We start from the raw sequence: 26420 nt of genomic DNA, 5'->3' as shown, positions 1-26420 counted from the left end.
TAGTCAACCATGGTTAGGACTTCTGTACTTAAGGAGAATTCATTTAATAAGTCTGCATAGTTTTCTACCAAGAGAATCCACATACAAATTTTATGTAATATGACTCACAAGACATAATTTGACCTTCATTATCAAGGACCTCTTTACATACTTCAATCACCTGAAATTTCTATAACTTTTCTTTTCCTAGAAACCATAATGCAGTGAGTATAATTACCTGAACAAGAATATAATTCATAGAGGTAATGTTAATTTCTTATCTGAATGTATAATGAAGTAAAGCATTATTTTTACTATTTTTAGTCCAAGGGAAACCTTGTAATTATCCAGTAATAAAACATGGATGGCTGTATGATTCAAACAAAGGATACTTTCCAGCACGTGTGAATCAGCAGTTTGTCTATTACTGTGATCCGTATTTTGTGCCTCCTTCACAACGTACCTGGGACCACCTGACTTGCACAGAAGAAGGATGGTCTCCAGAAGAACCATGCCTCAGTAAGTAAACCTCTTTAATTCTATATGCATAAATCTTTGAAAGAGTGAAGAGACAGAAGTATACAAGTGAGTACAGTTAAGTGTCGTGTAACAACAGTAAGCCAAGGGATGAGTTCTATGAGCAAAACATCCAAATAGACCTTCCCTTTACTAGAGGCTCTTCATGTACATCCTGTGAGAGATACAGAGACTTTATAAGAATATCTGCATCATTTACACATATTTTAATCATAAGCTAAAGAAAAATAATATGGAATGTTGATTTTCATTTGTAACAAACGTGGTAGTAGCTTTCATTTTTATTGTTATGTGTTATATTTGAATATTAGTGCATTCACATTTAAATTCTATAAGGTTAATCTTTAATGTTCTATTTTAACAAATTTATGTTTTTTTCTATCGTATGATTTTTATGATCCTTAGGAGAATGTATTTTCAATAATTTGGAAAATGGACACACCCCACGTCTTGAAAAAAAAGTTTTACAGGATGAAACTGTAAGAGTTCGCTGCTATCATGGCTACAGTCTTCAAAATAATCAGAACACAATGACCTGCACAGAGAATGGCTGGTCTCCTCCTCCCAGATGCATCCGTGTCAGTGAGTAAACAGGGCTGAGATCCCAGTGCGTTCATAATTTTGTAAGACTCAGCTGTATTATCCACTGCAAAATGTTTGTATCAACCTTTTGTTTTGCCAAAGGACCTATTTAATTTTATTGTTTACAAGTGTCTGTGAGTGTACCTATGGACTTTTGTTTTTAATTGGAAGCTAATTACTTTACAATATTGTATTGGTTTTGCCATACATTGACATGAATCCGCCCTGGGTGTACATGTGTTCCACATTTGAACACCCCTCCCACCTCCCTCCCCATACCACCCCTCTGGTTCATCCCAGTGCACCAGCCACAAGCATTTTGTACCACACATCGAATCTGGACTGGCGATTTGTTTCACATATGATAATATACATGTTTCGATGCCATCCTTCCTATTATACAGAATGAAGTAAGCCAGAAAGAAAAATACCAATATAGTATACTAACGCATATATATATGGCATTTAGAAAGATGGTATTGATAACCTTGTATACGAGACAGCAAAAGAGACACAGATGTATAGAACAGTCTTTTGGACTCTGGGAGAGGGCGAGGGTGGGATGATTTGGGAGAATGGCATTGGACTTCTTGATAAGTATATAACAAAGTACATGTACCTATTGGTAGACATTGCTCAAGAAAATAGGAAAAGATCCACAAAGAAGAAACCTGTAATAACAGAGTGAGGTCAGAAAGATGGCAGGAGTCTCAGTCTCTCCTGATATAAACGCAGACTTTGACCATCATTTGTGGACAAGAGTATCTTTGTGAGGGTCCAGGAGTCCAGCAGAGAAACGACAGCATGCTGCTAGAGCACAAAGATTCAAGACCGGACATATCGCTGAGGGTTAGAGCAGTAGTCTCATTTTGCCCCTGAAGTGGCACTGCTTAGGGCCAAGACAGACCCTTCAGCACAGGATTTTACCTGTGGGGAAAATAAGATCGTGTGAGCAAGGGCGGCATCCTCACTTCCAGCGCACTTCTCTCTCCCCTTATCCAGGACACTGGGGTCACCTGCATGGCTGGGGGGTGGGGAGAGGCCAGGAGCACAACCTCCAGGGCTAGGATTCTTCAAGGTACAGGGGTCCTCCTGACCACGTGTCAACCCCACCAGGGAGCCCCAAACCATTGCAGACACCGTGCTTCTGGTCGGGCCCCTCATCTCATCCACATCTCTCTCCCCACGGCCAGCTCCCTGTGTAGGTCCCCACAGTGGCATCTAAACCTTTACAGATGGCCTGTGGGACATCTAGAAGCCAACCTGTCCCCGTGGGTCTGTGAGAAAACACACGAATGTGAGCATTTGCATTGCCCCAGGGAAGCAGCCAGGAAACTGTCGGCACAGAGACTGTCTTGCTGTGTTGATAGAAGCTTACAAGCTTCAAAATTCTCTCCTAGGAGGAACTGAGTACATGGGACAGGTGTATCCTTAAAAAAGGTCTGAAAAATCTCAAAATCTCTATCAATGTGACAGTGTACTTCCCTCCCCAAGTCAGTCTGTAAAGACTGGAGGGTGTGACTGCTTCTTTAAATGCAAACACAGCAGAGTGAGAGTTCAAGGGACACAGACATCAAAGGACTAAAATGTTAACAGAGAAACACAATAGTTTTTCAGTTACTGTCCCCAAATAATGGATATGGATGATCTGACAAGTAATTCAAAATCATTGCTTAAGAGTTTCATTGAGTTAGAAGAAAACAGTGGAGAAGGAAATGGCAACCTACTCCAGTATTCTTGCCTGGGAAACCCCTGGACAGAGGAGCCTGGAGGGCTACAGTCCATTGAGTCTCAAAGAGTCCGCCACAACTCTGGTGACTCAGCATGCACTCATGCATTCCTTTATATTTAGTGTAATTATCGATAGATAAGGATGTATTAATACTATCTTTTGTAACAAGATGTTTTACTGTTCCCTAATTCCTTTCCTCCTCTGACTGCTTACCTTTGTGAATTCATGATTTTTGTTATAGTAGTATAACAATACTACTATAGTTTTGTTATAGTAATATGCATTTAATAAACTTCTCTTTAGCATTTGTGAATCTAGTATGGATTCCTGCTTCATTTACCATGAGATTTACGTAAAGCATCTTTCAGACAGAGCAGTGTGTTTTATGCTGATGATATATGAACATCAGTTCAGTTCAGTTCAGTTTAGTTGCTCAGTCGTGTCCGACTCTCCGCGACCCCATGAATCACAGCACGCCAGGCCTCCCTGTCCATCACCAACTCCCGGAGTTCACTCAAACTCATGTCCACAGAGTCGGTGATGCCATCCAGCCATCTCATTCTCGGTCGTCCCCTTCTCCTCCCGCCCACAACCTTTCCCAGCATCAGAGTCTTTTCCAGTGAGTCAACTCGTCACATGAGGTGGCCAAAGTATTGCAGTTTCAGCTTTAGCCTCAGACCCTCCAATGAAAATCCAGGAATGATCTCCTTTAGAATGGACTGGTTGGATCTCCTTGCAGTATAAGGGACTCTCAAGAGTCTTCTCCAGCACCACAGTTCAAAAGCATCGATTCTTCGGCGATCAGCTTTCTTCACAGTCCAACTCTCACATCCATACATGACCACGGGAAAAACCATTACCTTGACTAGACGGACCTTGGTTGGCAAAGTAATGTCTCTGCTTTTTAATATGCTATCTAGGCTGGTCATAACTTTCCTTCCAAGGAGCAAGCGTCTTTTCATTTCATGGCTGCAATCAGAGTCTGCAGTGATTTTGGAGCCCAAAAAAATAAAGTCTGACACTGTTTCCACTGTTTTTCCATCTATTTCCCATGAAGTGATGGGACCAGATGCCATGATCTTTGTTTTCTGAATGTTGAGCTTCAAGCCAACCTTTTCACTCTCCTCTTTCAACCACATATTAAATCTCCTTCCTTTTGCCCTTCTCAGTTTTATCTTTTTGATATCATGATTTGCTTCTTTTTATAGTGTGTACTTAATTTAAAAATGATTGTAGCTATAGTTACTTTTATATTCTTGCACTGTAACTCTTAAATAGTTACGTGTTCAACATTCCATATCAAAGTACTATAATGTTCTGAATGTGAATGTGCACTTAAATTTACCAGTGTACTACGTATTTTCATGGAATTAATTAGCATTCTTTTACTTTAGCTTGAATAATTCCTTTTAGTGTTTCATTAAGGAAGGTCTGTGTGCCTGCTCAGTCACCTCAGTTCTGTCTGACTCTGCCACCCTATGGGCGGCAGCCCACCAGGCTCCTCTGTCCATGAGTTTCTACAGGTAAGAATACTGGAGTGTGTTGCCATGCCCTCCCCAAGGAAGATCTACCTGTGTTCAATTTTCTCAGTATTATTTGGTCTGGTGAAGTCTTTATCTTCTTTTCTTTTCTGAATGATATTTTCAAATATTCTTCTTTGGCAATTTTCTCTTTCAACAATTGAAATATATCATCCCACTTTCTCCTGGCCAACTAGGTTTCTGCTGAAAAATATTCTTAGATCCAAATGAAGGCTCCTTAGCAAATTCCATGTCAGGAAAAGCAACAGTTAGAACTGGACATGGAACAACAGACTGGTTCCAAATAGGAAACGGAGTACGCCAAGGCTGTATATTGTCACCCTGCTTATTTAACTTATATGCAGAGTACATAATGAGGAACGCTGGCTGGATGAAGCACAAGGTGGAATCAAGATTGCCGGGAGAAATATCAATATCAGATATGCAGATGACACCACCCTTATGGCAGAAAATGAATAACTAAAGAGCCTCTTGATGAAAGTGAAAGAGGAGAGTGAAAAAGTTGGCTTAAAGCTCAACATTCAGAAAACTAAAAGCATGGCATCTAGTCCCATCACTTCATGACAAACAGATGGGGAAATGGTGGACACAGTGGCTGACTTTATTTTTGGGGGCTTCAAGATCACTGCAGATGGTGATTGCAGCCATGAAATTAAAATATGCTTACTCCTGTGATTAAATTTATGACCAACCTAGACAGCATATTAAAAAGCACAGATATTACTTTGTGAACAAAGGTCCATCTAGTCAAGGCTATGGTTTGTCCAGTGGTCATGTATGGATGTGAGAGTTGGACTATAAAGAAAGCTGAGTGCTGAAGAACTGATGCTTTTGAACTGTGGTGTTGGAGAAGACTCTTGAGAGTCCCTTGGACTGCAAGGAGATCCAACCAGTCCATCCTAAAGGAAATCAGTCCTGGGTGTTCATTGGAAGGACTGATGTTGAAGCTGAAATTCTAATACTTTGGCCACCTGATGCAAAGAGATGACTCATTTGAAAAGACCCTGATGTTGGGAAAGTTTGAGGGCAGGAGGAGAAAGGGACGACAGAGGATGAGATGGTTGGACCATATCACTGACTCAATGGACATGAGCTTGAGTAAAACTCCGGGAGTTTGTGATGGACAGAGAGGCCTGGCGTGCTGTAGTTCATGGAGTCACAAACAGTCGGACACGACTGAGTGACTGAACTTAACTGAACTGAACTAGTAAATTCCAAGGTTTTTGTTTTGTTAGTTTGTTTTTTCTTCCTGCTGCTTGAAGGCTTCTCAACTTTTCTCTGATTTTTGCAACTTTATAATAACGTGTGTTGTAGAGGATTTTTTAAGTGATTTGATTTGATTTGATTTGGTCACCTGTATGCTAAAGCGGAGAAGGCAATGGCAAGCCACTCCAGTACTCTTGCCTAGAAAATCCCATGGACGGAGGAGCCTGGTAGGCTGCAGTCCATGGGGTCGCTACGAGTCAGACATGACTGAGCGACTTCACTTTCCCTTTTCACTTTCACACATTGGAGAAGGAAATGGCAACCCACTCCAGTGTTCTTGCCTGGAGAATCCCTGGGACGGGGGAACCTGGTGGGCTTCTGTCTATGGGGTCACACAGAGTTGGACATGACTGAAGTGACTTAGCAGCAGCATGCTAAAGCTGAAACTGCAATACTTTGGCCACCTCATGCGATGAGTTGACTCACTGGAAAAGACTCTGATGCTGGGAAAGGTTGGGGGCGGGAGGAGAAGGGGACGACAGAGAATGAGATGGCTGGATGGCATCACCGACTCTGTGGACATGAGTTTGAGTGAACTCCGGGATTTGGTGATGGACAGGGAGGCCTGGCGTGCTGTGATTCATGGGGTCAGGGAGAGTCAGACACGACTGAGTGACTGAACTGAACTGAACTGAAGCTTCCTGAACTTAGATATTCAAATAGCATCCTTGATTTGGGAAGTACTCAGACATTACTCCTTAAATATGCTTTTTGCCTCATCTCCTTTTCTCCTCCTGGAACTCAATAATTTGCAAATTGGTTCTGTTGAGAATGCAGCATAGATCATGTAGCCTTCCTTTGTCCTTTTTCATTGTTTTGTTATAAAGGTTTCTGTTTTGTTTTTAATCTCCCTTGAGAGGATAACGTTGATATGTCATCTATCTCACAGATTCGTCTGCTCTTTTCATCTGTGGATGAGATACTTCAGTGAATTTTTTCATTTCATTCTTGGATCCTTCAGCACCAGAGTTTCTGTTTTTTTATGATTTGTACATTTTTATTAAACTGCTTGCTTTGTTCATTGTTTTTCGTTTATTTGTTTTCCTGCTTTTGTTCAACTATCTTACTGTAGTTTCTGTAGCACACTGAGTTATTTAAAACAGGTATTTTGAATTCTTCACTGGATAAATCACAGATCTCCAATCTTCAGATGTGAAGATTTTTATACTTTCTTGCTGTCATGATACTTTGAGTTGATGTTCCTTAATTTTTGTGGTGCTGCTTTCCTAATTAAAGTACCAGTCTCCTTTGGGTGAGAGACAACTTCCTTCAACCCAGCTAGAGACTCTGCAGCTCTCTCAGATCTTCTATAGTGGCACCTGCTGACACTTCTCATCCCTGTTATGCCAGAATTTCTGTGCTTCATGTCTTGTCTAGATACATTAGTGCACCAGAAATGGTACTGACAGCCTGTCCTCTGTTTCCCCCAAAGTAGCACTACCTCTTAATCTTGTGCTGCTGTACTGGGTCACAGATTTAAGCCACATTTCTGTGCATGCTCATTGGTGGTCTGTCAAAGGTTGCACTTCCCTCTGAGTCAGTTGTAACCACAGGGATCTGGCCACAGGGTAGTAGGGTGTGTGAATGAAGCAGACAGAAGTCCTCCTGTGAAAACCTGGACTTCCACAGAAGGACTTAGCTCCATGCACTATTTTTTTAAGATAGGTTTTCCAGGACTCCTGGAGTGCAGCTGAGAGATAATTGAGGTGGTTCATGAGCCACTGTAGGCATCAGAGTCAAGACAGATATCTGTCTGCCTTTTACCTCATGCGTGCATGAGCGAGTCTCCTCCTGGGTCCCTTGGCATATGGAATTTCAGGGGTGGGAGGTTGTTTATTTCATATTTATTTGTTATTAATTGAAGGATGATTGCTTGACAGACTTATGTTGGGTTCTACCAAACATCAACAGGAATCAGCCATAGATTTACCCATGTCCTCTCCCACATGAACATCCCTCCCAGCTCCCTGCCCATCCCAACTTTCTAGGTTGTTACTGAGCTCTGGTCTGAGTTCCCTGAGTCATACAGCAAATTCCCGTTGACTGTCTGTTTTACATACGGTAGTATAAGTTTCCATGCTAACCCTCTCCATACATCCCACCCTCTACTTCCTCCCTGGCAGCCGTGTCCATAAGTCTGTCCTCAGCATCTGTGCAAATAGGTCTCTCGGTACCATATTTCCAGATTCCATGTATATGTGTTAATATACGATATCTGCTTTTCTCCTTCTGACTTACTTCACTCTGTATATTAGGCTCTATGTTCATCCTCCTCTTTAGGACTGACTCAAATGCATTCCTTTTTATGGCTGAGTAATATTCCATTGTATATATGTGGCACAGGTTCTTTATCTATTCTTCCATCAATGGACAGCTATGTTGCTTCCATGTCCTAGCTGTTGTAAATGGAGCTGCAGTGAATATTGTGGTACATGTGTCTTTTTCAATTTTGCTTTTCTCAGGGTATATACCTAGGAGTGGGATTGATGGGTCCATATAGTGGTTTTATTCCTTGTTTTTTAGGACTCTCCATACTGTTCTTCTTAGTGGCTGCTGACTTTTTGATGATGGCCATTCCGACTCGTGTGAAGTGATATCTCATTGTAGTTTTGATTTCCATTTCTCTAATAATGAGTGATGTTGAGAATATATTCATATGTTTATTAACCATTGTAGGTATTTGGACAAATTTCTGTTTAGGTCTTTTTCCCACTTTTTGATTTTTGATTGGGTTGTTTGTTTTTCTGGTATTGATTTGTATGAGCTGCTTACATCTTTTGGAAATTAATCCTTTGCCAGTTGTTTCAATTGCTGTTATTTTTTTCCCATTCTGAGTGTTGTCTTTTCACGTTCTTCATAGTTTCCTTTGCTGTGGGAAAGCTTTTAAGTTTAATTACGTCCCACTAGATTATCTTTGTTTTTATTTCCACCACTCTAGGAGGTGGGTCATAGAGGATCTTGCTGTGATTTATGACATAGGGTGTTTTGCCTGTGTTTTCCATCCATTTTGAGTTTATCTTTGTGTATGGTGTTAGGACGTAGTCTAATTTCATTCTTTTCCATGTAACTGTCAAATTTTCCCAGCAGCACTTACAGAAGAGACTCTCTTTGCCCCATGGTATATTCTTGCCTCCTTTGTCAAACATAAGTTATTCATAGGTGTGTGTGTTTATCTCTGGGCTTTCTATCTTGTTCCATTGGTCTATATTTCTGGTTTTCTGCCAGTACCGTACTGGATGGATGACTATAGCTTTGTAGTAAGTTCAAATTCAGGAAGGTTGATTTCTCTAGCTTATTTTTTTTTTCTCAAGATTGCTTTGGTTATTCAGGTCTTTTGTGTTTCCCTATGAATTTTGAGACTTTTTGTTCTAGTTCTGTGAAAAACACCATTGGTAATTTGATACAGATGGCATTGAATCTGTAGATTATATTTAGTAGTATAGTCATTTTCACAATGTTGATTCTTCCAACCTCAGAATATGGAATATCTCTCCAGCTGTTTATGTTTTCTTTGATTTCTTTCCTCAACGTCTTGTACTTTTCTGTATACAGCTCTTATTTCTCCTTAGGCAGGTATTTTCCTAGGCATTCTATTCTTTTTGTTTTAATGGTAAATGGGATTGATACCTTAATTTCTCTTTCTGATGTTTCATTGTTAGTACATAGGGATTCAAGTGATTTTTGTGTATTCATTTTGTATCCTGTCACTTTGCTAAATTCACTGATTACCTCTTGTAATATTCTGATAGTATCTCTTGGGTTTCCTATGTGTAGTATCATCTGTCTGCAAACAATAAGAATTTTGCTTCTTCTTTTCCAATCTGGATTCCTTTTATTTCTTTTTCTCCTCTGCTCTAGCTAAGGCTTCCAAATAATGCTGACTAATAGTGATGAGAGTGGGCACCCTTGTCTTTTCGTGATCTTAGAGGGTATGCTTTCAGTTTTTCACCGCCGAGAATAATGTTTGCTCTGGGTTTCTCATATATGGCCTTTATTATGTTGAAGTAGTTTCCTTCTTTGCTCATTTTTTTAAGAGTATTTATGATAAATGGATGCTGAAATTTTTCAGAAACTTCTTCTGCATTTATTTGATTACCCTATGAATTTATCTTGCAATTTGTTAATATGGTGTATAACATTGATGGATTTGTGTATACTGAAGAATGCTTGCATCCCTGGGATAAACCCAACTTGATCATGGTGTACTATCTTTTTAATGTATCTTTGAATTCTGTTTGCTAGTGTTCTGTTGAGGATTTTTCCATCTATTTTCATCAGTGATATTGACCTGTAAAATTCTTTTTTGTGTTGTCTTTGTCTGGTTTTGATATAAGGGTGATGATGGCCTTGTAGTATGAGTTTGGAAGTGCTCCTTCCTCTGCAGTTTTTTTAAAGAGTTTTATAAGAATATTATTAGCTCTTCTCTAAATGTTTGAGAGAACTCACCTGTGAAACCATTAGGTCCTGTGCTTTAATTTTTTGAGAGTTTTTTGATCACATTTTTTATTTCAGTGCATGTAATTGGCTTGTTCATAATTTCTGTTTCTTCATGGTTCAATCTAGGAAGATTGAACTTTTCTAAGACTATATCCATTTCTATCAGGTTGTCCATTTTATTGGCATATAGTTGCTCATAATAGCTTCTGATGATCCTTTGTATTTCTGCATTGTCAGTTGTAACCTCTCCTTTCTCATTCCTAATGTTGCTGATTTGATTCTTCTCCCATTTTTTCTTGATGAATTTGCCTGTTTGTCAAATTTGTTTATCTTCTCAAAGAATAAGCTTTTAGTTTTATTAATCTTTACTATTGTTCCTTCTTTTCTTTTTCATTTATTTGTGCTCTGATCTTTAGGATTTCTTTCCTTCTGCTAACTTTGCATTTGTTTTTTGTCCTTCTTTATCGAGTTGTTTTAGGTGTAATTAGGTTGTCTATTTGATGTTTTATTTGTTTCTTCCTAGAAACTTCCCTTTTAGAACTGTTTTGCTGCATCCCATAGGTTTTGAGTTGTTGTGTTTTCATTGTCATTTGCTTCAAGTATTCTTTGATTTCCCTTTTGATTTATTCAGGAACCAGTCTGTTATGTAAAAGCATATTGTTTAATCTCCAAGTGTTTGTGTTTTTACCATTTTCCCTCTATCTGATATCTAGTTTCATAGTATTGTGGTCAGAAAAGATGCTTCATATGATTTCAATTGTTTAAAATTTACTGAAGTTTGATTTCTGACTCAAGATATGGTCTATCCTGGAAAATGTTTATGCACACTTGAGAAGAAAGTGTATTCTTATGCATTTGGGTGGAAAGTTCTGAAGATATCAATTAGGTCCATTTTGTCTAATGCTTCATTTAAGGTTTATGTTTCCTTATTAATTTTCTGTTTTAACCATCTGTCCCATTGTTAACATCCCTTACCATTATTGTGTGTCAACATCCCTTACCATTATTTTCTTCCTGTCAGTTTCCACTCTTATATCTGTTAGTATTTGCCTTATGCATTGAGGTGTTTCTAAGTCAGGTGCATAACTGTATAGAATTATGTCTTCTTGGATTGATCCCTTGATCACTATATAATGTCCTTTCTTTATTTGGTATAATATTGTTTATTTTAAAGTCTTTTGTCAGAAATGAGAATTGACACTCCAAATTCCTTTTGATTTCCATGTTCTTGAAGTATGTTTTTCCATCCTTTTAATTTCAATCTGTATGTCTCTCTAGGTCTCTTGTAGACAGAAAATACATGGGTCTTGTTTTTGTATCCATTCAGCCAATCTGTGTCTTCTGGTTGGAGAGTTTGATCCATTTACATTGAAAGTAATTATTTATATATTACTATTAGCATTTTTCTATTATAGTATAATGCTATATGTTCCAATTAGCATTTTCTTAATTATTTTGTGTTTCTTGTAGGTCTTTCCTTTGTCTTATGCATATAGGTGTCTTTAATATTTGTTGTAAAGCTGGTTTGGTGGTGCTAAATTATCTGAACTTCTGCTTGTCTGTAAAGATGTTAACTTCTCCATCAGTGTTGAATGAAATCCCTACCTGGTAGAGTAATCCTGCTTGTAGATTTTTCCCTTTCAGTATTTTAAATATATCCTGTCATCCCTTTCTGGCCTGCAGAGTTTCTGCTGAAACATCAGCTGTTAATCGAATGGCTTTTCCCTTGTGTGTTAGTTGTTGCTTTTCCCTTACTGCTTTTAATATTCTTTCTTTGTGTGTAATCCCTGTTTATCGGTGTGTGTCTCGACATGTTTCTCCTTGGGTTTATCCTGTATTGGACTCTCTGTGCTTCTTGAACTTGATTGACTATTTCCTTTCCCATGCTGGGAAAGTTTTCAACTATAATATATTCAAAAAATTTCTCAGTGACTTTCTAGTTCTCTTCTTCCTCTGGGACCCCTATAACTCAAATGTTGGTGTGTTAAATACTGTCCTAGAGGTCTCCAAAGCTCTCCTCAATTCTTTTCATTCTTTTTCCTTGATTCTGCTCATCAGCAACTACTTCCACCATTTAATCTTCCAACTCACTGTTCCATTCTTCTGTTTCAGTTAAACAATTATTATTTCCTTCTAGAGTATTTTTTATTTCAGTAATTGTGTTATTAATCTTTGTTGGTTTATTCTTTATTTCCTCTATATCCTTGGTTATTTTGTTAATTTGTTGATTGCTTCTTGGCATTTTATCCATTCTCTTTCCAAGGTTTTGGAACATCTTTCCTAGATTAGTCTGAATTCTTTTTCAGGTATTTTGCCTATTTCCTCTTTTTTTTTTTTTTTGGTCTTTTGTGCTTCTAGTTTGTTTCTTCATTTGAGCAATATTTTTCTTCCTTTTTGTTTTTTTCATTATTGCATCTGATGTCTCCTGTTCTCAGGCTTTCAGGTCAATTTCCTCCTTCTTTTTGATTTCTGCCCTTGCTGTGTAAGGTGGTGCCAGCGGTTTGTGTAGGCTTCTTTTGGGTGTGACTTTTGTTTGTACTCTGGTGAAAGAAGGTAAGTTTTTTCTTTTCCCCCTCTAATGGGCAGGACTTTATGAGGTGGAAATCCTGTTTGCTGATAACTGGGTTTGTGTTTTTATCTTATTTGTTTTTTGGGTGAGGCCTCCTACACTGGGTGCTGCTGGCAGTTGGGTGATGCCAGGTGTATACAGGTGGAGTTTTATGGGAGTTCTCACTAATAAATACTCCCTGGGTTTAGAAGTTTTATGGCAGTCTAGAGTCTTGTCAGCGCTCCCACTTCAAAGTCTCTGGGTCTGATCTCTGGCCAGGGAAGTGAGATACAACAGGTTGTTTGTAATGGTATTAAAGGGGATTAAAACAAACACACTAAAACAAGAAACAAAATGTAAACCTCAGACAAATGGCAAATACAAAACCAGGCAAGTATTCATAAAAATAATGGGATATATACACATGCTTATACACACAGAAAAAGGAAATAACCCAAACAGTGTAAAAAAAAAAAAAAAAAAAAGAAGAAGAAGAAAGTGGAAGAGACTGATCCAGTGAGCAAATGAAAGCAAAAATGATATGAACTAGTTATTAACAAAACTGAGTAAAAGCATAAACTGGAAAACAAAACCAAAGCCATGTGACAAATGGGGAATAAAACAACTAAAGCAAAACAGACTAATAAACACAGTGAGAAAAGAAAGAAAGACTATAAAAGACAATTTCAGTAGAGGTAGATAAATAAGTTTTATGTATATTAAAGAATAACTAGCAACAGGAAAAGAATAAGAAAAGCGAACAAAAGAATATACGTGGAAAAATAATAATAATTTTTTTAACTTCGAAAATTAAAAACAGGAAAAAGCCTTAAAACAACAAAAGACCAATATAGAGGAAGAAGTATTTAAAGGAAGTTAGAAGTGTGATTTTAAAATTTTCTCAAAAGCATAAATAGATTTAATAGTAGCATTAATATCAACAACTAGAACAACAGAGAGAGAGAAAAAAAGGTAAAAACCCATAGCAACTACTGAATAAGTTAAAATATTAAGAATAATAAATATTATTTATTTATTATTATTATTATTATTAGCTCAGACTCTAATCTGGTCCTACTCTTGCATGTTCTTGCTCTGATGTCCACACTGCCAGTGCTAAGTGTTTTCTCTTGCAGGAACTCTCATTGTACTTTATAAATTCCTTAGATACAAAGTCTGACAGTTGATCATGTGGATTCAATCTTCATCTTGTACCACTGGTGGGAATGTTTTGGGTTCTCTTCCTTAGCCACCTGTCCCTGGATTTCCCTTGTGGTTTTATCTCCACCTCTGCATGTGAGTCTTCCACAAGAGTTTGCTCCTGAGGCTCCCCTGGATGACTTGGGTGTGCCCCAGGGAGGAACAAATGTGGAGGTGGTGCAGCTGTTTGAAATGCAGGGACCCTGGCAGTACCAGGTACTCAGGGGAGCCACTGGCTAGGACAGCAAAAAATATGATGCCCTTAGGGATTTTTGTAGCCTCTGGTTGCTCTGCCCTTGTGGGGGTTGAGAGTGGGAGTGTCACAGGAGCTTGGATAATGGGGACCCTGGCAATGCCGGATACATAGGGATTTTTCTAGCTTCTTACAGCTCTGCCCAGTGAGGACAGAGCACGGAGGTGGCACAGCTGCTTGAATTATGGGAATCCTGGCAGTGCCAAGTGTGCAGGGAAACCAACAGACTCAGTTGCAGGAGTTATGGTCCTATTAGAGTCTTTCCTAGTTTCTGGCACTTGGCGACCAGGGGCCTCTTTGGCTGGTTCTTCTCTGTTGCTTCACCCCATCAGGAGCTTATAGGGCCCCCTCAGTTAGGGTCATTGTCTGTTGCTCATCACATCAGGGACTTAAAGATCACCCTGGCTGGGGTCCTTCTGTGTTGCTTTGCACGTCAGGTCCTTTTAGGGCCACCCTCCCTGGGTTGTTTCAGCTGTCTGGTGCTAATATGTGCAGAGAGAGAGGCTGCAGAGATGGCTCCATCATCTGTGTGTGACTCAGCAGTATCACCCTGCCTCCAGGTTAGCTGGCTTTCCTTCATAAGCATTTCCCACTGCAATCTCCTCACTCAGGTTCCCTCACACCATCTCCCTCAGTCAACAGCAGACCTTGCCCTGGGATTGCTTTCCAATCTCTATGTTCCAGCTCCAAGCTGCAACACTATCTAGGGGACTTGCGTCCCTGTCTGGGGTGTGTATGGCTGTGGCAAGGATTGTCTGTGTGATCCTCATTCCATTCAGACTCTCAGTGGTCAGCTGCTTCGCTCTCCAACAGCCTCAGTGCTTCACCTCTGTCGCAAGCATTTGCCCTCCCGTGCAGCTCTGTCCCTGCTTCAGTTCCCCAACCCCAGGTGCAGATCCAGTTCTACTCACTCTCCTCATTTTGGCGCTCCTTCTTTTGTCCTGCTGAGTGTTGTGTGGTTCTATATATTCTTTTCCGGTGGTTGGATTCTCTGCTGGTGTTCTGCAAGATCTTCTGTGTCTGGAGGTGTATTCCTGATGTATCCGTGGAGAGATGTGTACTCCACATGCACCTACTCTTCCACCATCGTGGATCTCAGGGTATGGTATAGAGCCCACACCTCACTCCAAGTCAGGTTTCCTGTGGGTGGTTGTCCAATTTCTGTTGTTGGGTCGTGATAAAAAGCAATGGATAATATTGTTCGTCTCATTTGAACATACTTCTCAGTTGATCATTTTTCTTGACTCTCTGTGTTGATATCTGTGCATTAGACTAAATATCCACTTCTCCTAGTCTTCACAGATTGGCCTCAGAGTAGAACCTTTCCAGAATTCAGCCTTTTCAATCAGCCTGGCTGGAACCTCTCTGCTCATCCAAACTTCTGTGTTTGTAGTCAGCCTTCTCCAGGAGTCTAGAGTATGCAGTGATCTACAAGTCAGGATACTTGGTGGAGCAGGCAATTAGAGTTTATCACCTCGCTCACTCAGCACTGGACTGGGGAGAGGAGCTGTAGCAAATGCCTGCATGCTACTTCAAACCCTGTGCCTTCTGCACCATGATTTAGCTCTCTGTATTCCCCAGGCATCTTGCAAAGTTTGCGTTTCATCAGCTCTCAGGGACAGGTTAGTTAGAGCCAATTCCTCAGGCAGAGCTAGAAAAGATGAAGGTCCAGATGTGCCATCTGACTCCTGCCATGGAGTAACTGGGAGTTGCTCACTCTGCATTAAACTAAGGGGGGACCTGTGAGAAGTGCTGGAACAGCGATTCATAACTGCTACTTCATTTCTGTATTCCCAGGAGACTGGAAATGTTAGGCCTCCCTGAGGCAGGCAGATTGAAAGCCTGACCCTGGACTAGCAGTTGGAAAATCTGAGACCTAGACTGTGGATCAAACTCTTTGCTCCTCCAGGAGAAGTTGGGAGTTGAGTGTTCCCTTCAAACTGTATGGTGCTCTGCTGCATGGATTTTATTGCAGGAATGTGTCTTAGTTTTCCTGCATCACATTCCAGATTCTCAGAGACAAATGTTGGGGTCACTATGGTGGAGAATTCTGTGATCGTCACTTGATCTGTGTTTTGTGTTTCTTAAGAGATCCTAACTAGACAATACTTTCAGCAAGCCCCAGGAAAGGGAGCCCATTGCTTATAGATTTCTGACATCTTGTGGGATTCCACATCCTTTAGACAAACAGATTTCTAATAATTTCCTAAAAGGGATTAAGAGTCTTTTAAATCTTGCTTTGCTCTAGAAAATAGAAATCAAGCGTCTTGGTTTAATATATTTGGAAACTCACAGTTGTTTTTTTTTTTTTTTCTCTTACACAGGACCTGAATGATGATTAGAAGTTTTCTTAGTTTTTGTACAGAAATGAATCCACGTTTTTTATCATTACCTTATTTGGGTCCTTATGAAATGTGTATCAAATATATGCTTACCTTTTCTTTATGTTTTCTCCCTTTTAGAAACATGTTCAAAATACAATATAACAATTGAGAATGGATTTTTGTCTGAATCTGCATTTACCTATCCCCTGAATAAACAAATAGAATATAAGTGTAAACCAGGATATGTAACAGCAGATGGTAAGACATCAGGATTGATTACATGTCTGAAAAATGGATGGTCAACTCAACCTGTATGCGTTAGTAAGTAATTCATTATCTTCGTATTCTTTTCTGATTATAACTATACAGAAGTGCTCTTTAACTTTATATTCTTATCCTTTTTTCTTTGTTTGTTGCTGTTGTTGTTGGTTTGTTTTCTTTTTGCTCAGGCAGGGTCATATGAAGTGTTTTCTGGTTCCCTGACTGTATTTGAAAAGATCATTTACAAAGCTTTGGAAAATGTATATCATTTCTTTTCTTTTGTCTTTTTGATTAATCACTAGTGGAGTAGGATATCATTGTACCATTTAGTTGAAGCATTTTTCACATTAAAACAACCTGTGAACAAAACCTAATTTTATTAGGAGGCTTACCTCTATTCTGGGATGACTTCAGTTGTTTTTAGATGAGATCTTTATGCTGATTGCATCTGCTTTTATTTTAGGGGCCTCTTAAGCCAGAGTCTCTCCTCCTAAGCCTAAAAGGTATATTTTTAAGCAAAGGTATGAGGCCGTGGTGCATAATCTTCAAATAATATGATACATAATTCATTTGTTTGAGTCCCTAGGGTAGATATCCTTGTGAAAAATTCTCTCTTAGGAAATCTTCATAAACATCTAGTTAGTGGAGGCAGAGAAACACTTCTAGACAGGACCAATTTCTTCTGTGCTGAAAGTTTTTCCTGTAGCCACACATAGATATTTATGAAGATTTTCTAAGAACAATTTCCTGCGTTTGTCTTATTCATCCCAAACCTACACAGTGATATTTTTGAAGTGATATTTTATATGTTCACTTTAAGTGAAGCAGGTATGTATAATATCCATCTTTACTGTTTTCATGTTTTTCCAATGTCTATGATTGCTACAAGCATTACACACTCAAAATGAAAAAAGTTGCCCCATATCAAACTTATTTTAATGTAATACATGACAGTTTCCATTCTAAAACTCTTTTTATGAAAAATGTCTCTATTATTGTATTTTACTAGTATAATTTTGCTTTAACACATTATGGACTTTGAAGTAAATTATTTAAACCTTTATTAACATCAGTCTATGGTGTTAGTGAAAGTGAGGTTGTTAATATATTTTCTTGTAATTATTTTTTGTAATATTTTCTTGTAATAGTTATAAATAACATAACTATGTCAGTATTCACAACAATTAAATGTATAGTTGGAAAAGGAAAATCAGCATGTGAATTTTAAAAATTTTATAGAATCTTTAAAAATTTACTTGCCTTTTTTCAAATTACATTTTTTCAATTTTTTCTGGCAAATATGTCATAACTGCTAATAAATTTGGCATATTAATTCAGAAAATGCTGTTATGAAAATAGTACAATACTTTTGTAATGGCTTATTTTAATACTAGCATTGGAAAAATGAATAAATATAATTAAATTCAGGAACATGTTCATAAAATAAATACTTCAGAGACATTAGTGTTGAGAAAATTGTTGCATAGAAATACACTTTGTTTCATTTTGAGTATATTTCAGGACAGTGGTATACACTGGTATTCTTGGCTTATTTTTTATGATTAGTACATACTAATTGGTGAAGCCCTTTTCCTTGAGATGAGACTCAATCAAATTGCCCACTAAATAATATTAGAAATGAAATCACAATCCCATTATCCCTTAGAATCCTGTGACAGGCCAGTATTTGAGAATGCCAGGGCCAAAAGTGATGGCACGTGGTTCAGGCTGAATGACAGGCTGGACTACGAATGTCTTGATGGGTATGAGAACCGAAATGGACACACCACAGGCTCCATAGTATGTGGTCAAGACGGCTGGTCCGATAAAGCTGCATGTTATGGTAAGTGCTCTTTTCCAGATGTTCTTTCCTTCAAGATAAACAAAATTTAAGAGTAATAGAGTGTTTTATTTTTACCAAATTACACTGATCTAGAGTCATCTTTAAGGAATGATGCTTCCTTCTGCTTTAATGTAAACTGGAAAGAGGGGAAGTTTTAAAGTCCAACAACTCACTCAATACCAAAATGACAAGGTCTTACAACTTGTTTAAGTATTTTGCTCCTGAGTTTCTGTTTATACCTCCTACCCTGAATGTTAATTTCTGCTGGTCTTGACAGCTGCTTTTCATTTTCTGACTTTGACAAGTTCTGAGGACACTGACTGGAGAAGGAAATGGCAGCCCACTCCAGTATTCTTTCCTGGAGAATCCTGTGCATGGTGGGGCCTGGTGGGCTGCTGTCCAAAGGGTCACACAGAGTTGGACACAACTAAGGCGACTTAGCATGCATGCATGCATGCATGCATTGGAGAACGAAATGGCAACCCACTCCAGTATTCTTGCCTGGAGAATCCTGTGGATCGTGGGGCCTGGTGGGCTGCCATGTATGGGGTCACACAGAGTTGGACACGACTGAAGCAATTTAGCAGGAGCAGGAGAGGACAGTGACATGGATCTCTATTATGTTTGCCAATCAGATGCGTTTTTCCCAGGGTTGGAAACAGGGCTTCAGTCTCTGGTAAGCTGAGTGGATGTTCACTGTCCCAAGTCAAGGGACAAGTTATGTGCAAAGTTTGGCAACAAAGTGATATTTGGAAAATATCAAGGTTCAGTTCAGTTCAGTTCAGTAGCTCAGTCATGTCCGACTCTTTGTGACCCCAGGAATCACAGCACGCCAGGCCTCACTGTCCATCACCAACTCCCGGAGTTCACTCAGACTCATGTCCATCAAGTTGGTGATGTGATCCAGCCATCTCATTCTCTGTCGTTCCCGTCTCCTCCTGCCCCCAATCCTTCCCAGCATCAGACTCTTTTCCAGTGAGTCAGCTCGTCGCATGAGGTGGCCAAAGTATTGGAGTTTCAGCTTTAGCATCAGTCCTTCCCATAAATACCCAGGATTGATTGGTGGGCGGATTCTAGTCAACAAAAGAAAATTTTATTTATCATAAGAAAGCAGGCAAATGGAAATTATTTCGTAGGTGGTACTGGCAGGAGAAAGAACACTCTCTCAAGAGCATTACAACTTTGACCTGAACACATTGTGGTTGTCCTGCCCATTGACCATAAACATTGGATACGTCAACTACAGTGTTGAATGCATGGGTTTAGCCAGGAGATATACATGTGAGATTATCACTCTGTAAATGATGACATCAGATTGGGAAAGAACGTAGAATGAAAATAGAAGAGAGCTCAAGACTGAGTCCTGAAGCTTCCAACACTGAGGTGTCTGACAGAAGAATAGACGGCAAAGTGGAAAGAAAAAAAAGAGGACCCAGAGAATTTAGGGGAAAAAAATGTCAGAATGAATGTTGCAAAGATTGGACAGAAGAAAATGATTTAAGAACAGTGATAATAAATTGACTAACAGTAATTCCTATGGAATCAGCCTAAAATGGTTCTATATCCAATTCCACCAATATCTAAGTATATATCTAAGAGCAACAACCTATTTGAAGTTTGTTCATACCTCTAAATCTGTACAATGACTTAATATTTACAAATGTCCTAATATTTCAAAAAATTGTTTAGTTATTAAAATAAATTCATGTAAGCGTCTTGTCATAATGCCTATCATACAGTTTATTCAAGGAAATTGTAATCTAATTACATTAGAATAGTTACACTAATGAATATTTCTAATTCAGTTAATATGTCAGGTTCAAGGACTTAAAATGTGGTGGATTTGGCTACATGGATTCCAACAATAATTGTAACAGAGACAGTTTCAAATGGAATAGACAGGGAAAAACCTACTTACAGCCTGCGAAACAAATTATTAGTAAGAAATGCAATGCAGCATGAGGACATAACTCTTTCAAATGGCTTGGTTGTGGCAGAGAACAAGAGGTTCAGGATATATTACTTGGTGGATTATGTATTGTTTGAATGGGAAAGATGAGAGTGTAATGAACATTGAAGAGGATGAGCCAGAGAGGGAAGCATGCAGAGACTGACCACAGGCTCCCTGTGAAGAAAGTGGGAGAGGAATCAGCAGTTTTGAGAATGTCCTGGACTTGGTGACAACTGGAGTCTTTGCAACTTCCTGTCAGGAGAAGGAAGGAAAATGGGTGTGTAAATACAATGCTGGAAAGAAGCAGGTGCTGATGGTTCCTGTTCTCATTTCGGAAGGAGACAAAGTCAAGTGAGACCGAATGGTGCATGGGGGAAGGAGGAGAAGGAACACTGGGCAGTGTAGAAAAGATTGAACACAGAGATTTCAGATAGACACACAGGGGGAGCTTGTTATAGGAACGGGCCAGGCTTGTTCAACAGTGTCCAGAGCCCAGGTAATTTCACTTTGCAAGCTGTCAGCAAGCACTTAATATGTGCCAGATTTGGCTAGAGGAAAATTGTGAAAGATACAGTGGGGGATGGTGGTATGCCTTTCAAGAGCTTTCATAAGAGTATGAAAAAAAAATGATGAACTAAGGTAAATAATGAACTGAAAATTATAAATATTTCTATTATATTGTTCCAATAAGTGTATTCTAAGAACGAAAGAATCCAAGTGCTTAGAAAATAGGTGGGATTGCAGGTCAAGTTTATGTAGCAAGACGTCTATGCAAAGAAAGCCTGGAAACCACTCGTCAGCAGAGACACATGCCTTTGCAGCAGCCAAGGCAGCAAAGAAATTGGCTTATTTTATTTTATTTATTATTTTTTTTATTTCTAAAAAAGAATTTTATTAAAAAAGCACAAATGCAAAGAAATGAACAGAGGAAAATTTATGCGTCGAACCTGGACTGGTCACTTATGATAATATACATGCTACAATTCCATTCTCCCCAATCATTTCACCTTCACCCTCTCCCACAGAAATTGGCTTATTTTAGAAAAGATCATATGGTAAAGAATCCGCCTGCAACGCAGGAGACGGGTTCTATCCCTGGGTCAGGAAGATCTCTTGGAGAAGGGAATGGCATCCCACTGCAGTATTCTTGCCTGAAGAATTCCACAGACAGAGGAGTCTGGTGGGCTATAGTCCAGGGATCAAAAAGAATCAGATATGCCTGAGAGACTACACTTTCACTTTCAAAATTTCTGAGCCAGCTGACAGGAATATATCCACGTGAATTGCGGGAGACCTGGATTGGATCCCTGGGTCAGGAAGATCCCCTAGAGAAGGGAAAGACTAACCACTGCGATATTTTTGCCTGAAGAATTCCATGGAATTTTGGTGAGCTGCAGTCCAGGGGATCACAAAGAGATAGACACGACTGAGCTACTGACAATTCTAAGAAAAGGGAAAGGCTTTTAAGATGATCATGTCTTTCTTACAGTCACTCTATGTGAAGAGAGCAGTTAGAAACAGCCTAATGGCAAGATATTTTGTTGTTAAAGCAGCATTTTGCAGAGAATGATAAAATAGGAATTTTATGTAAGGTAAGCATAAAATATGTAAATAAAATCACCGTTAGAAGTATTGTTATATGGAAGTTTGGAATAGAACTTTAGGAAAGGAATCCCAATGATTCTCATCAAGAGTAACCTCACAGCTAAGCTACAAAATTGAACGTTATAACAAAAGCAGAAACAAATTTATTGATTTTGGGAGGAGGGGGTATTACTTTTAAAACTAGTTACCTTTTATATAATTTTATGATAATGTTTGAAGACTATTAGATAGTAGGACCCTTCTTTTTGGTGAGATTCTAATTTTTAAATTCAATTTTGAAGTTTATAAATTATTGAGCAATAGGAAGATTCCAAATAAGAATAATGCAATTCTTGATAATATGTGGCAATCCCTGGTGGCTCAGATGGTAAAGAATCTTACTGCAATACGGAAGACCTGGGTTTGGAAGATCCCCTAGAGAAGGGAATGAATTACTCCCTCCAGTATTCTTGCCTGGAGAATTCCATGGATAGAGGAACCTGGTCAGCTATACTCAATGGGGTCACAAAGGGTCAGACACAACTGAGCGACTAATTCACACACTGCAATGTCACAAATTTCATAGATTTTACACATTTTCAATAAGTTTACACATTTTTTAAATGAATCAGAATAATTAAACATATATTAATAGTTAAGCTCATTTATAGGTACAATCAGATTCGATGTTTGTGTTGTCATATACACAATCAAGACACCTAGAATATGCCTATCTGACCTTGAACATGTTGCTCATTTTGTTTCATGTTTTAGGTTGATTTCTACACTTGTGGATAAAATTAAGTGATTTTTATTGTACCTGTAACTCAAATACAAGAGAAATGTCTCTGTTGTGTGTTTTAGTTTCCCAGTTATATTTTTTAAAATACCATTTTTTATTTGTATTCAATTTTAAAATTGTATCTTTTTTTATTCTGAGAGAATATTTATACATTTTGAGATAAAAAAATATAGCACTATATTTTGTAAATGTCAGTGATAAAGTCAGATTCAATATTAACAAGTTGATTTTACAAATAAATTATCAGGAAATATATGTTGCTGCTCAATATCTTAATATTTCCCAAAAGACCCAGATGAGTGCAGAGGATATATAAAGCCTAACATGTAATGTTTCTCAAGGAAGAGCATTAATGTGTCCTCTGTGTATGCAGTATCCAGCACCTCATTTTATGTGACACAAATAATATTTATTTTGCAATGGTTAAATATTCTTAATTATTTATCTTTTGATAGAAAGAGAATGCAGTATTCCCGAAATGGATACATACCTCGATGCTTATCCCAGGAAAGAAACATTTAAAGTTGGAGATGTGCTGAAATTCTCCTGCAGTCAAGGCCGTATTATGGTTGGAGCAGATTCAGTTCAGTGCTACCACTTTGGGTGGTCCCCTAAACTTCCAACGTGTAAAGGTAAATATTTATCTGACAGTTGTTGGAGCATAGTTGGGATTTCAGATATCAACCTTTTTATTTCCCTCTCTTAATTTTCTGTCCACTTCCAGTGCATCTATAATCTAATGCATTAAGCCAGAGATATACTCACCAAGGACATGTGCTGTATAGTAGATACCTCAGTTTTCCTTATTTAAGAAATTAAATTCCAGGTGCTTCTTGAAAAATGTGGTGGAGGATTCACAGAAATGCATGAGGAACCTGACCCTGGCAGGATTTCTTGTTAGTTTAACTTTTTCCTGCAATTATACCATTTATAGTGGATAGTTTATATAATGTGGACTTTACCTCTAATGTCCTCAGTTCAGTTCAGTTCAGTTCAGTCGCTCAGTCGTGTCCAACTCTTTGCGACCCCATGAATCACAGCACACCAGGCCTCCTTGTCCAACACCAACTCCCGGAGTTCACTCAAACTCATGTCCATCGAGTTGGTGATACCATCCAGCCATTTCATTTTCTGTCGTCCCTGTCTCCTTCCATCTCCAATCCCTCCCAGCATCAGAGTCTTTTCCAGTGAATCAACTCGTCGTATGAGGTGGCCTAAGTATTGGAGTTTCAGTTTTAGCATCAGTCCTTCCAAAGAACACCCAGGATTGATCTCCTCTAGAATGTCCTCAGTTCAGTTCAGTTCAGTCACTCAGTCGTGTCCGACTCTCCGCGACCCCATGAATCACAGCACACCAGGCCTCCCTGTCCATCACCAACTCCCGGAGTTCACTCAAACTCATGTCCACAGAGTCGGTGATGCCATCCAGCCATCTCATTCTCGGTCGTCCCCTTCTCCTCCCGCCCCCAACCTTTCCCAGCATCAGAGTCTTTTCCAGTGAGTGAGTCAACTCGTCGCATGAGGTGGCCAAAGTATTGCAGTTTCAGCTTTAGCATCAGTCCTTCCAATGAACACCCAGGATTGAGCTCCTTTAGAATGGACTGGTTGGATCTCCTTGCAGTCCAAGGGACTCTTAAGAGTCTTCTCCAACACCACAGTTCAAAAGCATCAATTCTTCGGCGATCAGCTTTCTTCACAGTCCAACTCTCACATCCATACATGACCACGGGAAAAACCATAGCCTTGACTAGACGGACCTTTGTTGGCAAAGTAATGTCTCTGCTTTTTAATATATTATCAAGGTTGGTCATAACTTTCCTTCCAAGGAGTAAGCCTCTTTTAATTTCATGGCTGCAATCAGCATCCGCAGTGATTTTGGAGCCCCAAAAAATAAAGTCTGACACTGTTTCCTCAAGTAAGTCTAAATAGTGTTCAGGAAGTTATAGTCAGTTCAGTCACATGTAACAAATCATATGAATCAGAGTTAAATTGCTCAAATACTTTTCTCAAATTATATTTTTCAAAAAGCTTTCATACAGTGTTTCTATGAAATAAAAATATTGCTATAATTTATACACCCAGATTGACTAACTAGTTTGCATATTTATTTAGCATGTCTGGATAATGAACATGCTTTCTGAGCATACATAGACTTCAATATGCTAGTTCAAGATGAGTAATAGAATTAGTAAAACACGAGTTTGGTGTAAACGACATTATTTTTCCATAGTTTAAGAATGCTAAAATAAATTATATAAAAATAAAATATAATTTAATCAAATAAATTTCTGCATTAGCTGGATTTTTCAGTGATAAAACAGACAATGTAAACATAATTTATGCATTATTTCTACAGTAGGGAAAGTAAAATCGTGTGCTCCACCTCCTCAACTTCTCAATGGGAAAGGGAAAGAAACACACAAAGAAGAATATGCACACAATGAGGTCGTGGAATATGCTTGCAACCCCAGATTTCTGATGAAGGGTTCTCATAAAATTCAGTGTGTTGATGGAAAATGGACGGCTTTACCCGTGTGTATTGGTAATGTATTAAAAATAGAAATATTTAAAAGTAAATTAATACTTTTTTTGTATACATATACACATTTAAATAATATCTTAAAGACAAACATATTTTTGTGCATTTTCAGAGGAGGAGCGTACCTGTGGAGATATACCTGACCTTGATCATGGTGATGTCAAGCCTTCTGCCCCTCCCTATCACCATGGCGACTCAGTAGAGTTCAGTTGCAAAGAAGCATTTACAATGATTGGACCCAGATTTATCACGTGTATTAGTGGAGAGTGGACCCAGCCTCCTCAGTGCATTGGTCAGAATACCCATCCAAATGGACCTTTAGTGTTTGCAGCCATACTGTTGAAATTTAGAGTTATCTTGAAAATGTCAGATCTTAAATTATAATGATCCCAAACATTTGATTTTTATAGTTCAATATGTGTCTAAAGATGAAAATTTTAAACTAGCAATAGAATTTTATGCATTTTTCTGTATAATAATAACATTGTTTACCTTGACAAGTATGAAGCTAAATCATACTGATAGATACTCATGTGATTATAATGGGAGTACTAGTTACCAAGAAAATACAACTATCATTGGGGAAATGCCATTTTTGCTTTTATATGGTACTCTTTCTTTTAGAATATTTGAAACCAGGAATTATAGTTGAAGAATACCCATTTGATATATTTCTGTAGGAATCTTGCCTCTCTCAAAGCTTTTAACAATGATAATTTCTTGGTCTGTTTCAAATTCTGCAAAGAGAAGTTACTGTGCTAGGGAGAGTGGGCTCAAGCATTCCCTGTTAGTAGGTAACTCTGTCATGGGAGGCACTTGGGGTGGGGCCAGGAACCTGCCCTGACACATTTCCCTGTAAGAGACTCATCCTGACCTTTGGATGACCGAGTCTTTGATGACTGACCAGGAGACTCAATCTTATTTGCCTCCTTTCATTTTCCTCTTGGAATAGACTCTTTCCTGGAGTTTTCCTGGGCTCTGCATTCAAAGAGAGCCCTGAATGTCCAGGCCTATTAACTCATTATATTTCTAGCCATTATT

The 26420-nt window shown here is 38.7% G+C and overlaps 2 protein-coding genes across 2 annotated transcripts in view; both read left to right on the top strand.

Annotated features, from left to right (window-relative positions):
- LOC148775050 (complement factor H-related protein 4-like) overlaps nt 1–26420 on the top strand; it is a 77206-nt gene that overhangs the window by 5694 nt on the left and 45092 nt on the right. Inside the window, exons 2-4 of the mRNA XM_088845166.1 lie at nt 304–498; nt 16538–16720; nt 18327–18503. Of these exons, the coding sequence (XP_088701292.1) occupies nt 304–498; nt 16538–16720; nt 18327–18503 (555 nt within the window). The remainder of the gene's footprint in view (nt 1–303; nt 499–16537; nt 16721–18326; nt 18504–26420) is intronic.
- Nucleotides 23319–25763, top strand: LOC148775052 (complement factor H-like). The gene is made up of 3 exons (XM_088845073.1): nt 23319–23472; nt 25197–25382; nt 25492–25763. The coding sequence occupies exons 1-3, from the start codon at nt 23319–23321 to the stop codon at nt 25761–25763; spliced, it is 612 nt and encodes a 203-aa protein (XP_088701199.1).

This window comes from Moschus berezovskii, chromosome 17, assembly GCF_049115385.1.
Source record: "Moschus berezovskii isolate FMDL1 chromosome 17, NW_MosBer_1.0, whole genome shotgun sequence".
Classification (NCBI taxonomy): domain Eukaryota; kingdom Metazoa; phylum Chordata; class Mammalia; order Artiodactyla; family Moschidae; genus Moschus; species Moschus berezovskii.
The sequence above is the reverse complement of the archived record's forward strand: the minus strand, read 5'-3'. Positions and strand labels throughout refer to the sequence as shown.

Coding starts and splice junctions, on each gene's coding strand:
- LOC148775052 (XM_088845073.1), top strand. CDS start 23,319: ATGGATACATACCTCGATGCTTATCCCAGGAAAGAAACATTTAAAGTT. Junction 23,473..25,196: donor TAAACTTCCAACGTGTAAAG/GTAAATATTTAT, acceptor TTATTTCTACAG/TAGGGAAAGTAAAATCGTGT. Junction 25,383..25,491: donor GGCTTTACCCGTGTGTATTG/GTAATGTATTAA, acceptor GTGCATTTTCAG/AGGAGGAGCGTACCTGTGGA.